The 23,118-nt window shown below is 36.1% G+C and overlaps 1 protein-coding gene across 26 annotated transcripts in view; it reads right to left on the reverse strand.

The window, feature by feature from the left end:
* The window catches only part of DCDC1 (doublecortin domain containing 1), a 490,046-nt gene that overhangs the window by 242,527 nt on the left and 224,401 nt on the right, over positions 1-23,118 (reverse strand). For all 26 annotated transcript variants that reach the window (XM_072790960.1, XM_072790959.1, XM_072790983.1 and 23 more), the window contains 3 exons: positions 8,928-9,029; positions 5,573-5,736; positions 2,404-2,529 (listed from right to left, as the gene is read on the reverse strand). In XM_072790960.1, the coding sequence (XP_072647061.1) occupies positions 2,404-2,529; positions 5,573-5,736; positions 8,928-9,029 (392 nt within the window). The remainder of the gene's footprint in view (positions 1-2,403; positions 2,530-5,572; positions 5,737-8,927; positions 9,030-23,118) is intronic.

The following is a 23,118-nucleotide window of genomic DNA, read 5'->3' on the forward strand; positions in this document are numbered from 1 at the left end:
AGAAAAGTAAAATATTTAATTATTTGTGTTAAAATAAAATGCAGTTAATTATAACTCTCTTTAATATACTAGTATAATAATTTATGTATCGTATACTCTACTAGGGAGAGAAAAACAAATGTATAGTCCATAATCTTTTTAAACAGAAATTGCTTTGTTTTCTATAATTGGGAAAGGAAGAATTTAAATTTGTGTTTTGTAATTATTTATAATACTGGGAGATTCAATGCCTAATTATTAATAATACTGAGAAACAAAAAAATGATTTTTAATCTTACAGAATCACTTATAGTGGAGACATCTTCACTGTTAACTTTTATTCTAAGTACAATGGACTATAAATAAAGGATATTTTTTATACTTAAAATGGTTGTTTTAATCACATTATTTTCACAATTTTTAGACAGTCTTATAGAGCAGCACCGTCTAGTGGGCACATGGACAAACCACAAACTGGGGGTAGGGGGTTCATCTTAGTTCACCCAAATCACTTATTTTAAAAGTGAACCAATCCTTACCCTAAAAAAAGATTATCTGGCTCAACACTGATATGTTAAGACATATCATATGGCATGTTATTCAAGAGAAACCAGTTCTGGGACTCGTAATAGTATTTTTTTTCAAAGCCCTGAGAAATATAAATTAGAGTATGATTATTAAGATTTCAAATGATGCACATTAGAGTATAGAAAGAAATTTCAAGCAGAATCCAAAAATTATGAAAATTATCTTCAAATAAGTTTGTTTTGAGTAAGGATAGCTTCAAATTGTTATGCTCAGTGACCTAGATCTAACTTAAAACTGCTCAATAAAACAGTCCTTATTGCACCCAGGGAAGGGAAATTAAGAAGGAATACATGAACTAAAAATTAAACTCCTAGCTAAAACTTGAAGGGAAAGGGTCTGGGCAAATTTAGAAGCTTACGGAAAGATTGTGGCGCATGAAATGAATCTTCTTGTAAGTGGAAATGCTTATAAAAAAAGAAAGTGCTGAGGGGGGCCTGGGTGGCACAGCCAGTTAAGCATCTGCCTTCAGGTCATGATCTCAAGTCCTGAGATCGAGCCCCGTGTTGGACTCTCTGCTCAGTGGAGATCTGCTTCTCCCTCTCCCTTTGCCCCTCCTCCCTCCTCACCTGCAAGCTCTCTCTCAAATAAATAAAATCTTAAAAAAAAAAAAGCAAAGCAGATAAATTATTTTGTATCTTTAAAGAAAAAGAACAAGACAAAACATTCAAATCTTGCCTGGATAATACTAACAGTCACTGAGGGCTAGAGTTGTTTAAACAATCAAGGAAGACCAAAGAATTCATCTTTGTAGATAGGTTGAGCAATGTCTAGCTACACTGAGTGACCTCATCAGACAGACCACTTCTGGTTCTCTGGATTTTCCCTGTACATATAGCCTTTTCTCCTGAATACTGAGGAAAGCTGTAATTTGTTAAATTACAAAATACTAAAGATAGATCACCTAATCCAATATACTTTCAGAACTATGCTGAATGTCCAATAATAGCCATTAGCCACATATACCTATTTGAATTAAAATTGGTATAATTTAAACACAATTAAAAATTCAGTTCCTCAGTCACATTAGTCATATTTTAAGTTCTCGATAGTCACAATATATGCATCCATCATCCCAGAAAGTTCTATGAGAGACTGCTAGATAGTGGTTAAGCCCTCGTTCTTAAGAAAGACTGGGTTAGAATCCTGGCTCTGTCATGTACTAGTTGTGTGCCTGGGCAAATTACTCTGCCCCCCTGTGCCTCGGTTCTGTGTCTATAAAATGGAGTAATAATAAGATAATGTAATAATGGGATTAAGATAATTGTTTTGAGGATTAAACAAATCCTTACCCGATTTATTTAGAACTGTGTGGTCAACACTTAGTAAATAATGGGTATTTTTATTTACAGATAAGAAGCTGACACCCATCTGGTCATGGACAATCATGAGCAGAGATGAGGCTAGATGCTCAAATCCTCTCCTGTTCTTCCCACCATTCCACCGATTCTCTAGCATATTGCTTTTATTTTCAATTTGTCATCATCAAGAGATGCTTAAATATGAGCACTCATACAAGAAAACATTACTTAATATTTTAATAATCCCACTCAAAACTCTTAATTTAGAAACATCCACTAAAAACAGTTTTTACATTTCAAATATAATTGTTATCTCTGCAAAGCAAAAACTATAGTCCACTCATCGCTTCATATGGTTGTTTTTAAAACTCAAGAAAAGTTACTGATAAGTCTTTTAGACATTAGCTATTTCATTATACTATGAAATAATTCAATAACATAAATAATTGCTTTTTAAGACAATTCAAATAACATCTTTTAGTTTTGAAATATAAATTAGGTAATTCAAGTTACTTTAACCAAGAACATGTTAATTTACTTGTCACATCCAGGTAGCAGAACAGCATTAGGATCCAAGGAGGTTTTATACGCAACAGTAATGCCATCTCTGTCGAATGTAGTCACCTGGTCAAAGGTGAGACTCAAAACAGGGTTAAGTGGAGATCTGGAAAATGGAAAAAAGATCAAAGCTATATGTAAAATTATACAAACACTGAAATTTGAGTACAAATAAACAATAAAAGCTACAATAACAGTGGGTAACAAAATCCAGAAATAAGTGAATTTCTTATTATATAGCACTCTTGTTGATACCTTATGCTGACACCTGAAATGCAAATTTTAGTTTATTTGGCTGATTTATAATATGTCAAGGATAGTGGTAACACATGTAATTTTTAAAAATAATTTCAATAATAAAAGGATTTAGTTGAGAAAAACAACCAATTATCATTCATGCAATTTTCATTTCTTATGTATAACTACAATGCAATACACCATTAATATTCTCCAGAGCTGATAATTAAATGAATTCCTAATATTTAGCTATAAATTACTATTTTTGTGAGCTCACTAAATGTTATGGTGATCTGATTTTTCATATTACATTCTGTTAGCTACTTTGTTTTATATTAATTATTTGAGATTAAAATCAAATAGGAAACAGATCTTAAAACAATGGTAACCAGCATTATATCAACTATGAGCCATTTTTTTCTTAAAGTGGTGACAAAGCCTTGCTATTTAACTTCATAATTATAGGACTCCACCTCATCACCCATGTAGGGTTGTCAAAAATTTTTAAACTGAATCTAATCATGAGAAAACATTCAGACAAATCCAGAATATGGGACATTCTACAAGAAAAGTACCTGAACTCTTAAAAAAAAAAATTCAATGGCATGAAAAACAAAATAAAAGGTGAGAGACTATTCTAGATTAAAGAGACTAAAGAAAATAACTAAATGTAATACATGAATCTTATTTGGATCCTGGACTACAAAAAAACTCGAAACTACATTTTGGATAGTTTAAACATAGATTGTATATTAGATGATGCTACATTATTCTTGACTGCTCTAGATATTACAATGTGGTGACACAGGAGAACATTCTATTCTTCAGATACATATCTGAAGCATTTATGAGTGAAACATTAATGATGGCTTGGAAATAATCCCAAACCTCTCAAAAGAGAAAAGGGGGATATAAAAGGTAAATCTAATGTGGCAGACTATAAACTGGTGAATCTAGGTGAAGGGCACTTAAGTGTTCGTTGTACTATTCTCTCAAGTTTTCTGTAGATTGGATATTTTCCAAAATGAAAACTGGGAGAAAAATAATTACAGGACTCAAAATAAAAGCGGATGTTGGCAAAATCATCTTTCATAAATGAGTAAGCTAACTCCCTGTGTCAACACATTAGAATTACTGTCTAAAAATGAGTATCATTTACTTAGTACATACTGCACATTCTCTCAATATGTTTTAAACTAGATCTAGGAAATGACTTTTAGACATAAATTTCAGAAATTCCAATTGCAAAAAAAAATGCTCTAATGGTCTCCTAGTACTTTATATTGGATTCAAAACCAGAAAAAAAATGATCCTATTAAAATAACAATGGTTATTTTAAATAAGTATAAGTATAAATAAGTATAATAAGTATAAATATATATACTTATGAATTCTTGCACCTACAATCCTCAGTTGATTTTAGACTATTCCAGATACTTAGCATTTACTTATTCCACAAATATGATTCAATAAACCAAGAACAAGTGTTTCATCTTATTAAAATACTGTATTATAGCACACATCTTTAAAACATTAAGATTAGTCATTGCTTTCACTTTAATAATGATATTTAAGAAGAAATTATTACACATATTTTTTAAAAGCCTTTCCTTATAATTGGAGAGCTTGCTAAATTATTAAGATTTCTTGCCACTGTAAAATTCATCATTTCTACCATTATAAAAACAGCTCTCACAATGTAATTAAATAATATTTTGAAATATGTCTATGAAAGAAAACATCATTCCTTACATATATATTTTTAATTCTATAAATTACACAGCATAAGAAATTACTAAGCACTTTAATTTTACTCTACTAGGAGAGAAGAAATAGAATTTTATAATATACTACCCACAACTAATCCTACCAACTTCCAAAACCTGCATGAATTTCTGGGTAGATTTATTTCGGTATTTGAAATTTTGACTCTTAGAATACATATCAAATCCAATCGCCTTTAGTCTGTCTACGCGATTTTCATTATAATTCATATACAATCAATTATACTCGACAAGCAAAGTTATTTTCCTCTATTTCCCTTATTCAGGTAAATAAAGGCTTAAAAATTTTTAAAGTAGGCAGAAAAGTGTGTTTAAGTTTCCTGACAAGCAGTTTCAGAGTTCATCTGGATGTGTCCTGTCAAAATATGCATAAATTTCTAAGATATTCCACACAACAGCCCAGCTCATCAGTGCCTGTAGACTGCAGCCTTTTTCTTTCCCAGAAACACAGATAATTTTATGCAGGAATTTACCAATCTACAAAAATTTACACAATGCTCAGCAATAACCAGTAATTATTGTGGGATAATGTAAGCTGCTTTTGAGGAATATAACTTTGATGGGATGGGGCTTACAAGCTTTACCAATTTATCTTTAGCTGTCCTGTCATTGGTGCTTAAAAGGTTAAGACTTTATTTGTGAAAACATAGAGAGATAGTGGGGAATCATGTTGTCTACAGCTTCATAAATCTTGCTTAAGATCCTTTTCAATTACCATCCATTTCTCCTTTAAAAAGGGACAAAAAAATAGAGGAGTGGAAGCAGGTCAGGGCAGTGTGCGACAATGACAGTGTGATGGGCTTGGGCCCCCCGTGGCGTTTCCATCTGCTATCATTAAGGTGACTACTCAGACATGAACAAATCCCACTTGCTGTGCTGACAGGCAGACTTCAAGAACTATGACAAGGCATTAAGACAGAAAGTCAGAGAGAGAGAGAAAGAGAGAGATGTCATATCTCACAAACAATACTGCCTCACAAAAAAAAACGCCCCTGAAATTTTATTGGAATTCAAAATTTAAAAAAAACAATTCATAAAAGGTGGTACTTGGCTTCTCAACTCTCCTTTTAAATTAGCTTGCCCCTGGAAAGATTGAGGACAGACAGAGAATAAACACCTTGCTCCTACCTGTACGCTTTACCATAAGACACCCAAATTTTTTGCTCATTCTTCAGCAAAAGTGGATTCTTAATTTCTTGACCATGCTCATCAAAAAGCCGGATTGAAGAAAAATTGAGGCCTGATGGGTTGATGGGAGAGCCTTGAAACCTTTGATGAATCTTGAGAAGTAACTGGTGGTGGGGGAAAATAATGAAGAAGGAGAAATAATGTAAAACGCGAACCTCTATAATAAACTGTCTCTACTCGGTAACAAATGAATCCAAACAAATGATAATTAAATTCATATAGAATGTTAAAAGAAGTGTGAAATGACGGCAATGTTTAGCTCAGTGTAAAGTAACAAAATGAGCATGGGCTTTTAACCAGCAGGGGGTGCCACAGGCTTGTGATTGAGCTCTGACCCTTTGGCACGGGGACTGAAAGCAGATGTGACAGTCTTACAGAAAGAGCATTTAGCTTCTACACATGGTAACAGTCCTCTTTGATAAGGGTTATGCTTTTCTTGTCTGAGCCACACATTTTGTTAGGACCCTTCTAGAGCACGTTCAAGTTTTACAATCAGCAACGTCCCCATCCCCAACTAACCTCAGAGAACCAATGGTAGGACAATTCACCACTTACAGGATTGCAAAAATAAATATGATTTGCAGCCTATGTTGGTTCACTTAGAACTCTTTCTGAAGGTGGTTTAATTTAATTAAGAGCCTTGCAAATGCTTGTGAGCTGCTTCAATAATGTTTCCAAGCTATGAGTAAGCCATAGTTGAAATGTGAAGTCTGAAACGCTGTCTTCTAATATCTTAAATAATAGCATTGTGAGTGTTCACTTCTATTTTACATTTAAGGTTGTTAAGTCATCATGATATTCCTAATTTAAGGCACATTTTAAGTGAAAGTAAATCCAACTGAAATGTGTTGCATATGGAATTTTAAAGGACATTTTTCCTTATCCATCAACTTTGTATGAATGTTTAGGCCTCTGCTCTTTCCTGCTCTGCACCCCACACTATCCATCACTCCATTCCCCTACCCCTACCCCACCCCCAGCCTTCTGTCACAGGCTTCCTTTTCTTCTCTCCCTTGTCAGGTCTTGTGTCTCTCAATTTCTTGCTACTCTGTAATCTCCGCAGGGATGCGGATACATTTGTGGCCTTTTCTTGCCTGGCTGCTGTACAGGATGCTTTTTTTGCTCCTTCTATTAATTCCCATTGAAGGTATATTGAGTAGCTAAATGAAGAAGCTCAGAGGAAAACAAAGTTGCGATCTTGCCATGTATCTCCGTTTCTTCACTACTGGCTATAAACCCCTGTCCAAGCAAGATGTTTTCTTTGACCAGCAACTATGTTTACAGAACAGCTAAGATTTAGGTTTTGTTGCAATAAGAGATAAATATCCATATCTCTAACTTCATCAGCTCTACATTGTTTTCATCACCTCTACATTGACTGGATTTTTACCCTTATGCATAAGAAAGGCTGAAAACAATGACACATTTTTCACTTCATTAAAGTTAATACTTCTCATCCAGCCTAACTAAATCCTTTGAATTAAAAATAATGATTACTATTCTCTTTGCAAATATAATAGACAGGATGCTAGAACAGTATAAATCTGCATTGGTTTTGGTTTTGTTCCTTGGAACCACAAATGTGGTTTGAATTCTATAGATCGTTTTTATAAAGCCCCAACACTTCTGTGTGATATAAGCCCTTGAGCTTATTTTTTGTTGCTTTGCTATTATTTCAGAAAATGTGTAATGTTGATCATCTTTTAAATCACAGTGATTTTGCTTTACAGGCATCATCTTTTTCATAAAGGGGAAAGATATAAAAGACTTAAGGCCTGATCCAAAAAATAAATGCATACACAAAGAATAGGAGTATTTGGCAGAAGGATATGAACACCTGACAACTTAACCAAATTCATTTTCACAGGAGTAGCATTGCAATCTGTCTTTTTTCAACTTGGTGACAGACTGCATTTTAGGTGTTTAAAGATGAGCATTCAACAGCCTACAGGAGGTAAGGGCTTCAGTGCCTTTCATCTCTAGGTCATTGGTTAGGGTTAGGCTATTGCAACCAAAAGTTGTGATAATCTTCACCCATTTATCTGTAAAGCTATCATCGCCAGGCCTTTATAGGACACAAATTTGTTCAGAGACCTGAGAAGAGTGTGAAACATCTTAGGCTAATGATAGAGAAAAGTGTGCACCAAGGGAATAGTCATCCTTGGGTATCACAAGGGAATCCCCATAACAAAGAACTTGACAGTGCCCCTAATTCAAGTTTTTCCTCCAGATTTACTTGCACATAAAAGCAAGCATAGATCAATTTCAGTGTGCTATCAGGCAGCACAAAAACTCTACAAAATAATATCTTCCTGTATAAGATAAAATAAATGCTGTCTTCAATCTTAATGTAAACCAAAAAGTAAAATATTCTAAGGTGAGTAAGAAGGGAAACACGTAGAGAATTCTAGGAAGGTTTTTCTACCATGGTGATTCATACAGTCAGGGATGTTATAGCAAAAAGAAACCAACCAAGGCTCTTGAGCCTTCTCTTTCTAATCAATCAACGTAGCATTTCCCATCTCTCCTGAGCCCAGTCAATGATCAGATCAGATGAAAACCTCCTAATTCTATTCAACTCTTGTGTTATATACTCTCCTAACTCTATACAACTGTGAAGGCCAGGTAATGGATACTACTAGGGAGAGGTAAGTCTGAGGGTGCTAAACTGAAGGAGAAAAAAAGGAGCAAGTCTCTGAACAAAGGCCAAGGAGCAGAGCCCAAAACACTGGTGTGCGCTCGGGTGCATAACCCCAATTTGTAAACAACAGGGTATTCATTGTCCTTTTATGCAAGACAAAGACTCAAAATAAAGACCCTGAACATGTTGGTTCTGCCTGAGAAACATCCCAATTGTCTGGAAAATAAGTAAAGGTAAGAGTGCCTAAGATAAAGCATCTGGATGTGTTTGCAATGAGCACCGGAGAAGACTAAGGCTATATGTTAGTTGCTCAGGGTCTGGGGTTTAGAAATACCCCCAGCCCAGAACATACTCTCCACTTAATATCATGTCACTTCTTTACAAAGTGTAAACAATAGGGCAATCCCAGTGTCCACCGTAGACAGATTTCCAAATACAGGCGTAATGAAGGCTAAGACACCGTTAAGTATGAGGCCAAGAGTTAATACTCTTCTAAAGCTGAGAGCCTAAGAAATTCAAAAGTCAAGCTTGAGACTATTGATCTTTACAGAGCAGCAAATTATTAATCTTCTCAAAACAACTTTAAAGATGTAATTATCTAAATTAATAAGTAACTTGAGAGACATTACAGCCATAAATAGTTGGTAAACTCACATTTTCCATCATGTCGCCAGTTTGAAATGGGCTATTAGACTCCAGGTCTTTTTTGCTGATGCAGACAGAGACCTCTCCAGTGTCTTTACCATTTTCAAATATCTGAAAAATAATCACATTCAAAATTATATATGTATGTGTGAACATATGTAAAATGTGTATGTGCGTGTCAACTGAAAGTCATGCATATGGGAACTATCCAAAGTAAGGCCTGCCTCTATGAACATGTGCAAGTAATTGGTAGTGAAAATCAGCAGGACTAGAATCATATAAGAAAGTCTCTGGTTTCTCCCTTCAGTTTCACTGTCTTTAACCTGACTGGCATTCCCCTACAGTTTTAAAATAGAAGGAAAAGTGGACATTAAAGGAAAAAAATCACTGACTGCAATGGATGCTTAAATGGAACAAACATCAAAGATCAAAGAAAGGTCAGTGACCAATTAACTAGTTTATTTCATTCTTCTTGAAGAACATAAAGCCATGAATTACATGAGCAATCTTTGATTTATATCTAAAATATATCAGTGTTCATGGAGCACCTGGCTGGCTCAGTTTGTAGAACAACTCGTGATCTCAGGGTTGTGAGTTCAAGCCCCACACTGGGTGTAGAGACTACTTAAAAAAAAAAAAAAAGAAGAAACTTAAAAAAATAAAAATAATAAAATATATCAGTGTTCTAGCCAAACTGTGGAAGGAGCCTCGGTGTCCTTCGAAAGATGAATGGATAAAGAAGATATGGTCTATGTATACAATGGAATATTCCTCAGCTATTAGAAATGACAAATACCTACCATTTGCTTCGATGTGGATGGAACTGGAGGGTATTATGCTGAGTGAAATAAGTCAACTGGAGAAGGACAAACTTATGTGGTCTCATTCATTTGGGGAATATAAAAAATAGTGAAAGGGAATAAAGGGGAAAGGAGAAAAAATGAGTGGGAAATATCAGAAAGGGAGACAGAACATGAGAGACTCCTAACTCTGGGAAATGAACAAGGGGTGGTGGAAGGGGAGGTGGGTGAGGGGTGGGGGTGACTGGGTGACGGGCACTGAGGGGGGCACTTGATGGGATGAGCACTGGGTGTTATTCTATATGTTGGCAAATTGAACACCAATAAAAAATAAATTTATTTTTAAAAATTAATTAAAAAAATATATATCAGTGTTCAGCTCATCTTCTGACTCACTAAAAGGAAATTCAACCTGACATATTTATTGCGTAGCAGTATGATGAAGCCATCCATTTTAAGTGCACATATGCAACAAGTTGTTGAGAACAGAGAGAAAATTCTTAAGCTGCATTATGCAACACTTGCTGGGAAAGAAGTGCTAGCAAGCGTTCTGGTCCAGAGTATCCAAACAAACCAGTCCAGCAGGAAGGATCCACTAGAGTGAACACCATCCCCTAACCACGTTGAGGACCCACATGGGGTGTGCCAATCCATTCACCAAGCTCTTAAGAATAGAAGCAGGCCAAGAGAGACCTGATGAATAATTTAAGTCCTTATTTATTTTAATTTTTTCCAAAAGTTCTTTTCTTCCCTTTCTGATACACATATCACATCAAGTAGTCATTGTATTTATCTCTCGTGCTATTTCCAGAGAAGATGATTTAGGAAAATACCTTATTTGTAAGGAAAGAAAACCATCTGACCTTATTTGTAAGGAAAGAAAACCATCTGTTTTACTTTTAAGACAGTTTTGAGAGTCATTTAATTAGTCCTAACCTCATTTGGGAAATAATGTGCTTCAATAATACTTCCTTAGGCTTTAGCAAAAAAAAAAAAAGAGAGAGAGAGATTAAAAAAAAAAAAAGAGTAATAATGTTCAAAAATTGTAGGTTTTTTTCCACTCAGCACTTTTCATCATGCTGATGGTCCATGGAAATAGCACAAGCTATCAGCCTTGTCTACACCCTATAGCATCTTTTGCTAACCAGGATTTTTAAAAACTTCTTTTCTGAGTACATATATAATTCTGAGCAAAAAAAAAATCTCTCTACTTTTATAAGGAACTTTGTAAACCCAACTGTTGCCTGCAAACCCATGGGAAATAATGTGGATGGAGAATCTTACCCTCCCAACAATCTCTTCAGAGCCCTAACCTGAACGTCTTAAACAATGGTGACATTTGGCAAGGACAGTCACGATTCTGGATGTCAAGCATACTGCAAGGTTAGCATTGACAAAAGCTCAGTTTGGGGAACTTATTGATGTTCCTTGCTTTGTCAAGACTTGCTAGATGTGGAATCAGAGTGCAGAAAATTATGTTCTAGAAAATAGCAGTGTGGGTGCTAACTGCCAAACTGAGAGAGCAAAGAGGAGTTGGCCAACATCTAGGACCTTCATTAGTTCACTGTTTCTTTCACTACCAGTAAGAAGTCTGCCCTTCTATGTCCAAAATTGTTCTCAAAAACAAACAAACAAGGCTCTGGTTTCCAAAATCTCTATAAGGGCATTTAAAAAGATATAAATGTTTTAGGGTTTAAGTACAAGTTTAGGTGTTTCAGTGAAAGAAGGCTGCCCTCCATTAGGTATAATGTATTGTTTTCTGTATTTATACAAAAATAAAAATTCCCCAAGCTGAAATACTATGAGATTCTGCTTTTCTTAAGGCCTACCTCTCATTCTTTATACTATGCTCATTTTTATAAAATCCAGTATTATATTTATTTTTTTTCTTCCTTTGCATGGGAAGCACTTTTTTTTTTTTTTTTTTACTTCTACCGTCCAATGTCTAAACAAAGATCACTCTCTAAACAGAAGTTCTGTGATTGACTAGATATAGAAAAATTAAAGAATAGTTGACTTTTACTTTCCTTCTGCCTGGTCCTTGGCTTACGAAAAACCAACTGCTGTATTGGCTCCTCAGTGGCTCTCTGCATGGCCTCGCCTCCCTATGGCTCTAAAATTAAATTCTTACCCTTGGAGTGGGATGATGGAAAAAGCTAGCTGAGGCTAGTCTTGGGTCCCAAGGAGTAAGGTAATAGAACTTAAAAAAAAAAAAAAAGTGATCCAGATCCTCTTTAAAAACACTGTAGCTAACGACTAGTGAAGAAAATATCTATGAATAAGGATTTACTTCTATGATTAGTTTTAACAATCAAAAAAAAATTTTTTTTTTATTTTTATTTATTTACTTATGATAGTCACACAGAGAGAGAGAGGCAGAGACACAGGCAGAGGGAGAAGCAGGCTCCATGCACCGGGAGCCTGATATGGGATTCGATCCCGGGTCTCCAGGATCGCGCCCTGGGCCAAAGGCAGGCGCCAAACGGCTGCGCCACCCAGGGATCCCCAACAATCAAAAAATTTTAAGGAGTGTTTTCCATCAATTACTCTCCTTCATGTCAATATTGACTTTTCTTAAACAGGATTAAATTAGATTAACACTATGTTTTATTGTAATGTTGTAATTGATTCATTCACTCAACAAATATTTACTGAGTGCCTACCACGTGCCAAGCACTGCTCAGGTGCTTAAGAAATATCAAGAAGCTAAGATTCCTGCTTTTAAGGAATAGAACAAGTAAGTAAATCATATAGCATAGTCAGGATACATCCAGGTCTTGTAAATGCTAATTGTTCATTCTTTTTGTTAAAGAAGGCCCACCAAATTAAATGAACTTGGTGGACCTTTAATACAATTTGGTGGGCCTTCTTTAACAAAAGGAATACAAAATTACAAATGTAAAACTAGATACAAAATATTCATTTAAAATGAGAAAAGAGGGACCCCTGGGTGGCTCAGTGGTTAAGCATCGGCCTTTGGCTCAGGGTGTGATCCTGGAGTCCCGGGATCGAGTCCCACATGGAGCTCCCTGCATGGAGCCTGCTTCTCCCTCTGCCTGTGTCTCTGCCTCTCTCTGTGTGCGTCTCTCATGAGTAAATAAACAAAATCTTTAAAAAATAAATAAGTAAATAAAATGAGAAAAGAAATCACAATTTACACACATTCAAAAGCTCACCCATAGCAAAAAATTACAAAATATTATCATTAACTATCTAAACACACATATTTTGGCTGAATTGTCCTTGATCACCTTTTCTTGTGGTAATTTGGTAACATTTTTCTATAAGGAGAATGGAAAGATAATTCTTCCCTCTAGCATGGTTAATGAAAAGATTTTTGATTACTAATTAGAAAAATCTCTCTCCATTGAGCTCTACGCTCAATACAGAGTCTACTTTGGATTTTCCTTTCTTCTCCCTCCCATCCCCTTTCTCTCTCAAATAAATAAATCACATCTAAAAAAAAAAAAATTGTTTAAAAAAAAGAGGGTGCCTGGGTGGCTCAATCGGTTGAGCACCTAACTTTTGGTTTGGGCTCAAGCTGTGATCTGACAGTCATGGAATTAAGCTACAATAAATAAATAAAATCTAAAAAAAATTTTTTTTAAAGAAAAATCTCTCTCAGCTTCACAACTTTGTTGGTCATTTCATAAAAGTATTTAGTATTAATGTCAAATTTGGGGAAATCTTGATCAGATTTCTTTAAAATTGGCTTTATTGGCTTTATTATTTTCACAACTTTTTTTTCCTCCACCACCCATATACTTTTGATGCCAAGCACTCTAATCCATAGTCAGAAAGCAATATGCTCTATGGCTAGCGGGCAGTAGCCACCTTCCTGGAAGCTCTTCCCATATCAGAACAGTTAGCACTAACTGAACTATACAGGGAAGTGACTGCAAAACACTAATTATATTCCACTATACCTAAACTAAATGTATCCCAAATTCAATTTCCCCCCACCAGACCTCAAAAACACGGCCACTTCAACACCACTTGGTACAAGGGCAAACTTGACAGAGAAGAAATTGGAGTAGAAACAGACAGTGGTCTCAACCAATTACAGTTCAGATATAGTTGCAAATTTTATAGGAACACATGACCATGTGCACCCATTGCTAGTGTTTCTCCCAGAGTTTTGGAAGAGACCTGTGCAGGGAAGGGACCCTGAAGCTTCAGTTTCATTAGCTCCATAGTAAATGTACCTCTGAGATTGTTAGAAGGTGGTATTATCTAAAAAAGGGCAGAGGATATAGGGTCTGGGATCAGGGAGTGTGATGGGCATGGTAAACACCATATGAAGCAGGTGACCAGAACAGGCTTTCAAAAGAGGAAAGACTTGAGTAAGGAGTTGACAGGGAGAGTTAACCAAGCAAATAGGCTGGAGAAGAACAGTGCAGGCAGAGGGAGCTGCTTGAGCAAAGAAACTAAGGCAAGGATGTGCCCAGTACATTCTAAGAACTGCAAGAAGACTAGTGTCGTTAGAGCAAAGTGATAGAGAAATGGAGACTCTTTGGAAGGTTTGGAACAGAGCAAAAACAGGATCTAACTTAAAAGGATTATTGTGGCTGCTGGGCAGAGGTAGATTGTAGGGACCAACAGCAATCTAAAGAATGGATGATGGTGGCTCAAACCAGAGTAGTAACAATAGTCATGGTGAGAAATGGTCCATTTCTACTGTTCATTCCTGAAGTAATTTTACTTACTTATTTGTGTATAAACAGGGTTGGGAATTAAAATTTGCAGCTAGGCTAATATTTCTGAAATATGATGTCTGTGTGTATGGGTATAAATAAATGAAATGAAATATAACTGTTCATATGAAGTATTTGTGAAGGCAGAAAAATACCAGTGAAGATCTAGAAGAATTTTATTTATATATACAGTGACCAAAACTTAAACTTTATGGGGAAAGATGACCTGAATGAATTTTGACCTAATGTGGTTCTTTGACAGGTTTGCTGGGCATCATGTATCCTATCTATTTAAGGACTTGTATAAGGTCTAGTTCAGTGTCATTATCCAGCCTCTAATACGATAAGTCTGGTTAAGAGCTAGCTGTGGGGGAACAGCAGGTTCCCAAACTCTCCGTAATAGCGAGGCAGACCACCCAGGAAGCTCTTCTGTGCGTGAATAGAAGGCCAAACATCTAAGCTTCAAAATACCTCAGGATACAATGCTGTCAAGAGGCAATAATAGGAAAATGACACTGCAGTGAGTTGCCAAAAGTTGAGAGGCTGTACAGTAACAGGATTTACTATAAGAGGTCCAGTGAAGAACAGGAATATAAAATAGCCACGCAAAAATATGTGGCATATTTCAGGTGGACAGAATTAAATATGTTGAAACAAAGTTAACTCACATTGTTTTGGATTGTGATCCCCAGAATGCAGACTCTGAGACCAAGATTTACTCACAGGAAGTTTACAGGGGAGCCTTCGCCAGAATAACACTGGTGAGGGAATGAGGAAAGCCGCGTGGGTAGCTGAAGGTGAACTGTGATGTGGTTGCAACAGAGGCCTCTGGTGGGAGCCCTAGAGCTGGAATGGCCAGCCCTTCGGAGTTGTCCAGAACTGAGGAAAGGGAGCCATGTCTTTGCACTGCGTATGAGCCAAATGCAAGCTGCCCTCAGGATGTGGGCCTAGTCTTGGGAGAAGCAGCTCCTTGACATGGAGGGCAATAAGGATATAGCTGTGGGAGCTGAGGGATGGGTACCTCAGTCTGGAAGAGGGGATTTGGCAGCGTGGCACAGCATCCGCACACACATGCATGGCAATCCAGAGTGCAGGGTGCATAATCACACACATTAAATCACTCAATGCTCAAAGCAACCACATTTTACAGGGAAGTCTCACAAAGGTTAAATGACTTGCCCTGGGCCAAATCTATTTATAAAGGATAGGAGATCTTCAGAAATAAAGTCCTATCATGTTTTTAATTACAAATATCAAAGTTTGTTCTTATATCTAGTTTTGGAGACTATAATAAGATGAAAATATGAAAAAATTTAAGGGCACAGAAAAGTATTTTATACTAAAAGATTTTTCAATGTAAGTCAAAGAACATGAAAATTAAAATGAAATATTTGTCTTACGCGAGAAGCTAATTAACCATGAAATAATCTTTATCCAATCAAAATTCAAAATCACGATTGCAGATAGAAAATCAACTCTCACTGAATTAACATTATATGTACATTAAATCAAATAAATGTACTGTTAGGTTTTTCACTTTTATAGACTTGCAAGATAATTTTTAGAATATTCACAGTTTCTATATTTTCTCAAATGTGTATTATAAATCAAACAGTAAACATGTCTAGCTTAGATAAAGTGATAATCAAAAAGCAAATATTAAAATTATGGGATTAGGGCAATGAAAAGTTAATAATGAATTAATATGTTTATACTACATATAAGAAAAAGTGTTTTAGTGCCTAACAGATGTTTTTAATTAGTATTTAACAGGTAAGGAGACAGTATGTTTTGTCCCAGGAAATGAAAATACACTTAAGTGAAAACGAATTGTATAATTGTTAAACTTTATAAGTCTAAGTGGTATCTGGACCAACAATCAAATAATGCTTAAAGCCCATTAAAAGGATAACAGAAAATGATTGATTTTAAAAAAGAGATGTTTTAAATTTCCTCTATAAATTGAAGCAGAACCCACCATTTGGCAGATGTAAATTAAGTGACTGCCTAGGGGGTAGGATTTTAGGTGAGAGCCAAAAGACTCTGACCCCAAAAATATGTCTCCCACCAACTTGTCAATACTTGAAATTCCACTCAGAGATTTACTCCTTTATCATAATTAAAATACCATGGAGTAAATGATATTCAGGCTTATAGATTATTGATCCTTTGAGGCTGTTATTTTCAATCTCAGCTCTCTGGAATTCCTCAGCAGGCTTGGAGTGGGGCTGGTGGATGGAGGTCTATGGTCCCAAGTGGGAGAACAAACGTAATGAGTGAGTCTGTGGGGTCAGCCACCATCCTGGCTTCAAATAGGGCAGATAGAGCCTAGTTTCATTTATATAGTAGATTCCAAAAAAGAATTTTAATCTGAGAAAAATATGTTTTTGTAAACTGTCTTACCTTGAAAGAAGCTTTTGCCCTTTTCAAAACAGTAAATCTTGAAAAAAAGGTGATAAATGAGAACACGGGGCACTGAGCAGTCTAAATTGGGAGTTCAGGGAGTGAGGGTGGAAGAAAGCCAACAGAGGCTGAGGATGGAAAGGCCTGCAAAATGACCATCATAGGCTTCACAGTTAACCTGGGAGAAGAACTGCACTCTGCTGCCGTTAAGCATTTAAAATCACATTTCAGGGGTGCCTGGGTGACTCTGTTGAACAGTTGACTCTCGATTTTGGCTCAGGTTATGATCTCAGGATTGTAGGCCAGAGCCCTGTACAGGGCTTCCCACTTAGCAGTCTGCTTGAGATTCTCTTTCTCACTCCCTCTACTCCTCCTCACCTCTCTAAAATAAAAAAATAAATCTTTTTTAAAAAGTCATGTTTCATTGTTTTGTTATTTTTTTTGTATATTTTTATTGGAGTTTGATTTGCCAACATACAGTATAACACACCTGGTGTTATATTTTATTTTTATTTTTTTTTTATTTATGATAGTCACACACAGAGAGAGAGAGAGAGGCAGAGAGGCAGAGACACAGGCAGAGGGAGAAGCAGGCTCCATGCACCGGGAGCCCGACGTGGGATTCGATCCCGGGTCTCCAGGATCGCGCCCTGGGCCAAAGGCAGGCGCCAAACCACTGCGCCACCCAGGGATCCCTATATTTTATTTTTAAAGAGCTTATCTCCCATCCCATTTTTCGGTGTCTATTGACAAAGTGAAATTTCCAAAACAAGGCGAATGGTCTACAAAAATATTTTCTTTGTATCCAATTACAATTCTCACTAAGTTCAAGATATGAAAATGTTCAAAATTATCTAGCTGATGGTGGCAAGGCAAATATGCCTGTCTATCATGTCTTAACCTAAGTAATTTCAATAAGCCCTTATACATTCAGATGTTTGAAGAAGAAATAAAATAAGGGTCTCACTTTGTCTATATTAATTTAGTGTTTAAAATTATATTTAATTGGGATTCAAGTACCAGGTATGTAGGTCCTAGTAGGTGGATATAATATGATATAATATATACAAGAGCTTGGTAAATTAAGGTTTTTGGAAGCTCCTGGACTCAATATATTTCTTTTCAAAGAAAATGAGGACTTCTTTTTGATGAGAAAAACATAGTCACATCCCCCAAATTTTATTTCACTGGGGGAAATGAAACATTTTAAGATTAAATATGAGCTAAATCATCAGACTTCTCCAAATTCTTAGCCTCAAAGATCATATTCTCATATTTGGATAGAATATATGTTTTTATGCTTTCAGTGTCTTTTAAAAATATATCAAATGTGCCTATAAATTTGATTTTTTTCCTTAATATGAATAAGTATCTTGGGTAACTAAAACCTATACAAAAGTTTGCCATCAATGGCAGCACATTTTTATTTTAATGAATAACCCATTTTTTGTCATAAAACATTAATGAAATTGTAAGTATAATCTTAAGTAGGTGTAAATGTATCACTTCATTTGCACTTATTAGAAAATCTGTATTCATTTCTATGTTCAGATGATCAATTGACGCTTGATAATACTCATGGTGAGTTGGGCTAACATAGATGTCAGTGAGTAATCCAGGGGACGGGAGCATATGTAGGAAGAGAATCTCAACAACTTGAGCATCTCAAACACTCTGTGAAAAAGCTAATTGAGAGGTAAAAACAAATTAACTGCTATGGAGAAGGACAATCTCCCCGAGAGAGAGTGCGTGCCTACAGCAGTAAGGTTCAGTGGTTGCATTTAGTCTGGGTAACTGCTGGGACAGTAATCCAGCTCTGGCCTGTGGACTTTCCCTGCTGACTGCCCACCTGGCAATTCTCTGGGCACCTTCAAGGCTGTCAGGACTGCGCAAGGAAAGCTGGTCTCATTACAACCAGCTCTGCGTGGGAGCTGATGCCCCAACCAATTGCTCTTCCTGATTTTGATACAGATGCAGTTTTTCTCTTCAGCCCATCAAGGAAGGGAAGACTGTATCTTCCTGCACAGAGATTTACACCTGGCTGCAGATGCCTGTCAGGAAATAGGCTGAGGTGAATATACTGGCATTTCCCCCCCAACAGTTGAAAGATGGATGGATGGAAGGAAGGAAGGAAGGAAGGAAGGAAGGAAGGAAGGAAGGAAGGAAGGAAGGAAGAGAAAAGAAGGTAAGAAGAAAGGGAGAGAAAGAAAGAATGGAAAGTAGGGTAGAGGAGCAGTTTCAGTGCCTACTGCTAATATTTATCCCGTAAGATATTGGAAAGCATTCATAAGATCTCAAGTTTCTTTGCCTTTAAAATGAGCAGCCCAATACTTGCCTACTATGATAAAATCCACATATAAAAATTGATGATCTCCATCACATTTTGCCCAACATTTAATGAGTGTTCTTAAAATCATAATAACCTTGAATATTCCAATTTTTCCGCTTTTATCATAATTCCTTTGAAAATGAATGTCATGTTGGAACATTTTAGTATCTGTACTTAATGCATATCCTAAATTGGTTTTTCCATTGTTTATTTAAATAATGTAGGTGAAATAACAAAGCTCAAGGATTGTAAATACATATCTGGAAAAGAGCAGGTTAAATAGAAAGATAAAAATCAAGGGATGTACAATGGAAATAAGGACATAATACACACTCAGTGATGAACCTATTCAAGAAAAAATCTTGCCACTATCTTATGGATAACCTCAGTTATCTCCTTCTATTTGTTTAATTGTTCCATAGATTTCTAAATATTTATTATTTTTTTAAGATTTTATTTATTCATTCATGAGAGACACACACACACACACACACAGAGGCAGAGACATAGGCAGAGGGAGAAGCAGGCCCCATGCAGGGAGCCCTACGTGGGACTCAATCCTGGGACTCCAGGATCTCGCCCCGGGCCAAAGGCAGGGGCCAAACCGCTGAGCCACCCAGGGATCCCCAGATTCCTAAACATTTAAATAAACCTTCTACTAATTCATATGGTTATAATGAAAACTTTAAACTTATGAAAAAACTGACCATGAAAGAGAACATAAATTTCAAATGGATTCATGGTGCTCTTGTGCCACTGGCAGAGCAAATTTCAAATTCAAATATCTAAATACAAATTCAGATATCCAAAGCATAAGGAATGCTAGGAGGGTATTGCAGATAAAAGTTAGAATCTTTTCTGTTATCAAATTATCCCATTTTCTAAAGATAAACAAGCCGATGAACTAGAATGATAAAGTTGTAGTAAAAAGCTGAAAAAACTCACACATTAGTTTCATTGTCTTCAAAAGATGTCATATTCCTCTAATTGTATAAAAACAATCATAGGCATGGGCCAAAAGGGCCTTACCTCTTCCAGTCCTAGAGTGCTGGAAGTTGCTGGGAGGTATAGAGAATCACAAGGGGGAAGCCAGCAATTCCCCAGCAATTAAGGAGTATTTCCATGTTAAGTATTTCTGAGAAGTTCCTTTAAAAAGTCTCAGAAGAAAGGATCTAAATCTCCAATCCTCCATTAATTCATAGTGATTTACATTCTCATTCTAAATAAATATCCACTTGCAGGACTAATTTTAAAGAAGTTCCTCTCCCCCAGATTGTATCAGCTCTAGATCTCACAGAAACTGGATCTGCCTCCACACACAGCAAATGGAAGACAACCCACAGAGCATTATTGACCAATTGTGTGTGAAAAGCACTAATTCCAGTGAAAAGACTTCCCTGTACCCATCTTCCACTCGTTTCTCCTGTGCTGTCTGCCACCCACTCACACATCCCACACTCTTGCTTATCAATTCTCTGTCACAATCACCCAACTTCCTTCTAGTTTTTCCACCCACCATCCCTTAAAGGTTTGCTAATACCCTTTCCTATCAATCCTTTCTTTCCTGCTCTCCCAGGGAAATGCTAACATTTCTGACAGCATCTCCATGGGGACGAAGAGGAGGAGTTGCAAGAAAGAACAGGACTGGAAAAGCAAAAGTCATTGAGCCATGCCTATAGCAGATGTTCTCAAAGTGGCCGGGGGTAGCAGCACTGACAGAGGATAGAAGTTTGGACTATAAGCAATAACTCCAAAAACCTGAAGGACTTCATAAATTATGGTGCATACTGAGTGTGACTACTAAAGCTAAAAACAATAATATTTCATCAACTTAAAAGGTCCTATGATTGAAGGCAAGAGAGTGTACCAGAAAACAGCAACAACAAAGCTTGCACATTGTGGTTTTGACTACATAGGGCAAATGAGTGCGTATGGAAATGATATTCAGGGGCACCTGGGTGGCTCAGTCGGTTAAGCATATGCCTTAGGCTCAGATCATGATTCCAGGGTCCTGGAATGGAGCCTTGCATTGGGCTCTCTGCTTAGCAAGAAGCTTGCTTCTCCCTCTCCCTCTGCCTGCCACTGTGCCTACATGTGCTCTCCCTGTCAAATAATAAATAAAATCTTTTAAAAATACATGCAAAAATGAGAATGGTCATATAATGAATGATGTGATTATGAGTGATGCAACTTTTTCTTAAAATTCGTCTAAAGTTGTTATGTTTTCAACTTTTTTTACAGGGAATTTTCCCATACCAGGGATGGACACCCAATATGGGTCGTTCTCAGTCCTTTGTCTTCTATGTCTGTTTAAACTTGGTACTATATTATGTCATGTAATTGCACGCATGGGACTGACACAATATAGAATACAGAAAGAGTGTGTCCTTTTGAGAGGTGACCTGCTAGTATTAAGATCTGACCAAAAGCTGCTATTTTTAAGTGACCAATGAAAGATATGATGAGGATGAGAACCTCGGTGAAGAGGGGAATACAACCATATACAATATGAAAAAACACTCCAGGGGATTTTGAATCACACCGTAGTTGAGATCCACTACTCTAGAAGATGATGACAACCACAATCAATTATTTTAGTTCTTAAAGCTGAGCCATGGATATGTGTACATACATACACACATACATGTGCATATGTGTATAAACATAGATGTGTAATATATATACATACATATTCAACAGAACTATATAGATCATCAAACATAAATAAATGATATCAAGGTAACCATGCTCCCTTCCCTAGCTCTTCCCATAATCAAAGCAAGCACTTTGCAAAATGTTGGACTAGATCTGTAACCAAGTCAGAAATCTGGAAAAAAAAAAAAAATGCTACTGGATGATGGGAACCCTTGAACTTGATGTCTTGAACATCACTTCCTAAGCTTTTAGCTGACTAGCAGACTATGGAAAATAAATTATCATGTTTATTGTAGAGTTACATTTCCCCAAAGGTCAATTTTTGCATGATAATATCCTCATTCCAAATGCAAACGTGAGAATGTCATTTTAAAGAATTATAGATAGAAAATACAATGTTCATAATTACAATATAAAGTTTATCTTCGTAGAATAAACTTGAATAGAAAAAAGAATTATAAGATAAAGATTGATCAAAATATAATTACTCAGAATGTTATCAATTCAAATATAAATATAATCAAAAGAAAATGATGAGTTATAAGTTTGTTCCTTCGATGGAAAAGAGCCATCCATTGAGTAATTCATTTTTTTCTCTTGAAATGTGGGATATGAAATTATAAAACAACATTAACTTGACAGACTTAACAAGGGAACTCAATTATGATCAACAGAAGTATTTAAACTCCTTAAACTTTCAGTACTTAGTTCGCTTTAACTAAGTATGAGTTTCTTTTTCTCTTCCAGAGATGCAATAGCAAAAAGTAGCCCAAGACATTTAGCCATCTTGTCCTGACAAATAACCAATTCACCTTTTTTCCCCAGTATATTCTTAAGTATTGATTTTACCAAGTGAACTCAGACATGTGTCACACTTATCCAATACAGATCCTTTTCCTTGGAAATGTAGTTTGAACATCAATCAGTCACCTGGCCTTTCACCTCTAATTCCTTTTGCCACTGTCTGTCAATTATTAAAGCCTTTCCCATTTCTCTAAATAAATTATTTTTTAAAACTGAAATACAAAGTGTTTCTGTTAAAAATATGTGTTCCCTGGAAAAAGTATGCAACATTCACATGATTAAATTTATTCGTTATAATTACTTTTCTGAGTTGAAAACTATTTAAAGTTTATAAATCCGCTTTTTAAATGCCTCTTGGTATTTTCTTTTAAAACCTACTCCCTGAATGGTAATATTAGCATAGCACTTGTAAGCCAAACTCTGGTGTGAGAAAGACAATACTAAAAGAAATTCAAGCTGAGTGGCATTGTTAGAAGGGTCTTCAAATGGAGCAGAGTGTTTTCATCTCTAGCTGA

Source organism: Canis lupus, chromosome 21 (genome assembly GCF_048164855.1).
Source record: "Canis lupus baileyi chromosome 21, mCanLup2.hap1, whole genome shotgun sequence".
Lineage (NCBI taxonomy): Eukaryota > Metazoa > Chordata > Mammalia > Carnivora > Canidae > Canis > Canis lupus.